Source organism: Pipistrellus kuhlii, unplaced genomic scaffold (genome assembly GCF_014108245.1).
Source record: "Pipistrellus kuhlii isolate mPipKuh1 unplaced genomic scaffold, mPipKuh1.p scaffold_m20_p_12, whole genome shotgun sequence".
Lineage (NCBI taxonomy): Eukaryota > Metazoa > Chordata > Mammalia > Chiroptera > Vespertilionidae > Pipistrellus > Pipistrellus kuhlii.
The window spans coordinates 17,169,676-17,175,344 of record NW_023425427.1 but is presented as its reverse complement, the minus strand read 5'-3'; the positions used below and the strand labels follow the sequence as shown (position 1 = coordinate 17,175,344).

The 5,669-nt window shown below is 42.2% G+C and overlaps 1 protein-coding gene across 1 annotated transcript; it reads right to left on the bottom strand.

Annotated features, from left to right (window-relative positions):
* Positions 1–302: 302 nt before the first annotated feature.
* On the bottom strand, positions 303–1,433 carry LOC118716699 (olfactory receptor 13C7). The gene has a single exon (XM_036434251.2). It carries the CDS (start codon positions 1,306–1,308, stop codon positions 331–333), a length of 978 nt encoding a protein of 325 aa, XP_036290144.1. The 5' UTR covers positions 1,309–1,433; the 3' UTR covers positions 303–330.
* Between the last annotated feature and the right edge of the window lie 4,236 nt (positions 1,434–5,669).

Here is a 5,669-nt window from a genome sequence, read left to right as displayed (position 1 = left end):
AGAATATTTTTCCATTGCTTTTAAATAGCAATATTTTTCCATTGCTTTTTTGTTGAAGGAAGGGAGGGGGGAGGGAAGGAGAGAGAAAGAGGTGAGAGAGTAACATCAATGAGTTGCCCTCCTCAAGTGCCCCAACTAGAACCAAACCTACAACCCAGACATATGCCCTGACTTGGAATCAAAATGGCAACCCATTGGCGGACAGGATGATGCTCAGCCAACTGAGCTACCTAAGCCAGGTTCATTACTGTTCACATGTGTCTTCTTTGGGGGACACATTTTTTTTGAGATTGGTAGGTGAAAGCAGCCAAGAGGAACAGAACTACAGGGCTATCTGTTCTCCAAACATCTCTGTGTGAAGATTTTCTGACTCACCAGGTTCCTCACAACAGCCTTCACGTCCTTGTTCCTCAGGCTGTAGATGATGGGGTTGAGCATGGGGGTCACCACCCCATAGAAGAGGGAGATGAGCTTGTCTGAAAGGTCCTGTTTGTCTGCCCCCTGAGGGTCCTTGGATTTGGGTTTTCCGTACATGAAGAGGATGGTCCCGTAGAAGACGACCACCACGGTGAGGTGGGCAGAGCAGGTGGAGAAGGCCTTTCTCCTCCCCTCCGCCGAGGGGATCCTCAGGATAGTGGTGAGAATAAAGATGTAGGAGACAAATATGAACAGGACTGGGATCCCCAGGAAGATCACATTCGTCACTCCCATGCTGACCACATTAGTGGAGATGTCAGCACAGGCCAACTTGAGGACAGCTAAAATCTCACAGGTGAAGTGGTTGATGATGTTGTTCCCGCAGAAGGGCAGCCTCATTGCAAGGGATGTTTGAACTATGGAGGCAGCACTTCCAGCTGCCCAGGAGCCAGCAGCCATGGGCACATAGGCAGCCTTACTCATGACCACGGGGTACCTCAGTGGGTTGCAGATGGCCACGTAGCGGTCGAACGCCATCATGCCCAGAAGCACACACTCCGTGGCCCCCATGGCAAAGGAGAGAAACATCTGCACGGCGCAGGCTGAGAAGGGGATGGTCTTCCTGGGGGTCAGGAAGCTGTCCAGAATGAGGGGCACAGAGGAGGTTGTGTAGCAGATGTCCAGGAAGGAGAGGTTCCCCAGGAAGAAGTACATGGGGGTGTGCAGGTGGGGGTCAGAGATGGTCACCAGGATGAGGACCCCGTTGCCCAGCAGGATTACCAGGTACATCAGCAGGGTGAGCACAAAGAACAGCTTTTCCAGCTTTGGGTGGGCAGAGAGGCCCAGGAGAATGAACTCGGTCACAGAGGCTGTCTGGTTGGCACTTTCCATGGTAGGTCTCCTCTTTCAACTGAAGAAAATACTGAAATCCAAACTCAACATTCTTTGCCTCACGTAGGTGCAGACCATCTGGTCTTGAGTTCAGTCAGGCTGAGTGATTAGAAAACAGTTCTGAGAGTTCACAGTCTCTATTTCTTCCTAAGAAAAAGAAGCAATAATACATCAGATTTACAGTATTTAAAATGGTGATTCTAATCACTTAATGCATTTAATCAGAGACAGCACATTTATTTTAGTGATTCCATGTCTTATATGGCAATTTATCTCATTAAACTTAGATCATAAAAATGACTACGTTTGCTCCATGTTCTTCCACTGTGCCAGGTACTAGTGATATGACTAGTTGTGAATACCCACTTTATTTCCGTTCTACAGATCATTCTCACAGAAAACATACTCCTGATCTTGTTTCCAAGATCTCCTTTCTCATGGGAAGCATCATGATCTGCCAGTCCATCTCCAGGGCTCTCCATCCATCCATCTATTCATCCATCCATCCATCCGTCCATCCATCCATCCATCCATCTATTCATTCATCCATCCATCCATCCTTTGTCTGTGTCTGAACATTCATCCATCAAAACACTTGTTAATAACCTAGTATGTAGGAAGGACAATTCCTATGAGGAACAAGGGTGGCCCATGGCCCAAGCTTAAGTAGGATCACAGTCTGTCAGGGAGGGGAAACACACGGTTTAGGAGAAGCCAGAGCATCTGGCAGGGCACTCAGGATATTGGTAGGAATAGAAGTTATGGAAAGCTACTTTGGTGATTTTTTATTTATCATTCTACTGGGTCACCTTCCCTCCTGGTGAGTGTCCACACAAGAATCAGTGGATAGTAACAGTCCTTCTGGCTCAGCTGCTTATTAGATGTGTTACCCAGATTAGTATCCTGTCACTAATTATGCTCCCCAGGTAATCTAGTCCAACCCTCGCTCCCATCCTAGATCTTCTGCACCACACTGCAGCATGGCTTTTCGGTTTAGGCTTTATCTCTTCTCATGATAAATTGGTCACTACATTACCTAACAGTGTATTCCATTATTTGCAGAGCTCTGGGGTATTATAAAATTCTTTATATTGAACCAAGCAGGCAGCTTTCTAAGTTTTTCTTATTTAGCTTCCTTCTAGAATTGCATTTAATTTTTGGAAAGTCATCTGGCCTGTAAGCCACAAGTTTGGGCTATATTCTGCTTAACCTTCTAACCTGCTATGTAGAGTTTGAACTAGTTTCCTCTCTTCGACCCTCAAGTTACCCTCTTCTGAATTGGGACTAGAAGAGAGCAATGATGTTATGACAGAGAACTTCTGTTTTCTTAAATTTAGAACCCTCAAATGTAAAGCAGAGCTGCTCTTGAAGTGGGGAAGACTCAGAAAGTATGGGCTGCTCAGGCCATGAGACCACTTCAATTTCAAGCCACAATGATATAGGGTTCCAGGAGACCCCACTTATACTGTAGACAACAAAAACGATATCCTCTGAAACATAACTCTGGGACAACTCCAGCCATTTCCATGGCCACGATGTGAATGGTGCTCCCTGGAATTGTACAAGAGGAGGCTTTAAACTTTGTGACCCTCTCCTTTCTCAAGGTGTCTCTGAAGTTAGTGAGTTCATAAAACAAGATTGAGAAGTTTCATAGGTTTCTTGCCATCTCATTTTTCTTGACCTAGGAAGAAGGAGATCTGTATTCCCTCAATCTTTGTGAAACCACTGAAATTGTTTCACTTCTTCCCTTCTCAAGACCTAACCCCTTTGGAGGAAAAATCCAGAAGCTGAAAAATATTACTGTGTTAAAGAAAGGTTAAGGATTACTCTTATAAGTACTCTCACTTACCTTAATCAGGAACCTACTGAGAAAGAGCCGCTATGTTTGGGGGCCAGACCTGGGCCAGAAATAGCAGCACCAGTTTGAAAGGCCCAGTCTGAGATGTCCACCTCTTACTTGAAGAAGTGATGAAAGCCAGTTTCCTTCACTCTGCCTTGGTTCTGTGATTTAGGCAAAATACCCAAAGGAACAACTAGCACATGTAGAAGAAAAATTGAAAGCAGCACTGTAATTAGAACTGCTGTGTTCCCTGGAGTGATTAAAAGTTTGGAAATGGAATCATAGAAAGTCAGAAAACTTTTTATATTTCTGAATCCATGTCCCCAAGACCCAATTATTGCTGAAAGCACTCCAAAAAAAGACTTATTATTCTCCTTCCTTTGTTTCTGATGGAACTTTCCACTCCTAGGCCACTGAAGGGCATCCAGGGAAGCATTTCCATGTCCTGGTTGAATTTCTGCAAACTTCAAAATGCTTATCATTCTTGAAAAGAGCAGCTGGGAAGATAAGAATTATTTATAAACTTGCTATGCTTGTGACACATGGAACCAGCAGCTGTGAGCACAATGCTTCTAAACCAAATGTTCAAGGTCATGACTTGGGGAGACTGTCAGCTAGAGCTCCAGAGCTGTGGGGAGACTTCAAGGAGGAGGCAACTTCTGGCCAGACATTGAACACGGAGGATAATTTACAAATAAAGGGATAGGCAAGGGATGGAGGGAAGGGGAAAACCATGTTGGGGACAGAGGTTGGCACAGGTCTTGGGCTTGAATATTTCTTCCACAGCCTTAAGTTGTTTTTTTTGTTTTGTTTTTTAATACATTTTATTGATTTTTTACAGAGAGGAATAGAGAGTTAGAAACATTGATGAGAGAAAAATATCGATCAGCTGCCTCCTGCACACCTCCTACTGGGGATGTGCCCACAACCAAGGTGCATGACCTTGACCAGAATTGAACCTGGGACCCTTCATTCTGTAGGCCAACGCTCTATCTACTGAGCAAACCTGGTTAGGGCTCAAGGTGTGTGCGTGTGTGCGTGTGTGTGTTTAACTTCATAGACTAGAAGGTATTGAACACAGTCCAAGGAGGCCATTCTATTGATATGTTGGTAGAATCTGGAATGTGGAGGCAGCCTTTACGATGGCCCCAGTGATTCTTGCCTATTGGGATTTATGGCTTTGTGTAATTTCCTTCCCATTAGTGACTTGCTTTTAACCAGAAGACTACACTCTCTTTCTGAGTTCGATGAAGCAAATAGCCAGATTGGAGAGACCCATTTGGCAAGGAACTGAGAGAAGTTACTGAGCAACAGACAATGTAGAACTGAGGTCCTCCGACCAATAACCCTCAAGGCACTGAATTTCACCAATGTCCATGTTAATAAGCTTGGAAGTAAACCTTTCCCAGTCAAACCTTCAGATGAGATCCCAGCCCTAACCAACATTTTGATAGCAGTCCTGTGAAAGACCCTGTAGCAGAGAACCTAGATAATATGTGCTCAGGTCTACATAATCTGTATAAGATATACATAAACCATAATCCATATGATGTTATAATTTCAGCTTTAAATGCTCATGTAAATGTTGAAGAAATTAAAAGAAAAAGAGTTTTTTTATTTACTCCCATATCTACAATATCCAATGTTCTTCTTTCCTTCTTAAAAAACTGAGTTTCCATTTGATATAATAAGTTTTCAACATGAAAAACTTTTATATTCTTGTTATACAGATCTGCTGGAAAAAATACTCTTAGTTTTTATTTATCTAAAAGAACCATCCTTTTGTATTCATTCTTAAATATTTTTTTGCCATTTATAAAATGGTTTATTTTCTTTTTTAATATTCTTTAAATGTTTTCCACTATATTCTAGCTTATTGTTTTTCCGATGAAAAGCTACCAGTCATTCAAATCTGCTTTTAAGATTTTCTCTTTATTTTTCCTTTTCAGCAGTTTAATTATGGTGTGTCTATGCTATATTTTATTCTTTTTATTTTTGTGTATTATAAAATTTTCTGGTTTTTTTGTTTGTTTTTTAATTTGCATTGTTATGTCTTTCACCACTTCTGGGATATTTTTCTCTATTATTTTTGAAATATTTCTCTGCTTCATTCTTTCTTTCTTTTTGTTTTCTGTGATTCAAATTTATATGTTAGACCATTTTTTTAAATATATTTTATTGATTTTGTACAGAGATAAAGGGAGAGAGATAGAGAGCCAGAAACATCGATGAGAGAGAGTCATCGATCAGCTGCCTCTTGCACACCTCCTACTGGGGATATGCCTGCAACCAAGGTACATGCCCTTGACCGGAATCAAACCCGGGACCCTTCAGTCCCCAAGCCGACGCTCTATCCATTGAGCCAAACCGGTCCCGGCTGTTAGACCATTTTTATGGTCCCAAAGTTCACAAAGACTCATTTGTTTCAATCTTTTATCTCTGTTTTTCAGATTGAATACAATTTATTGGTCTATTTTGCTGAATTTTCCTTCTGTAACCTCCAATAATTTGAAAGCCCCGT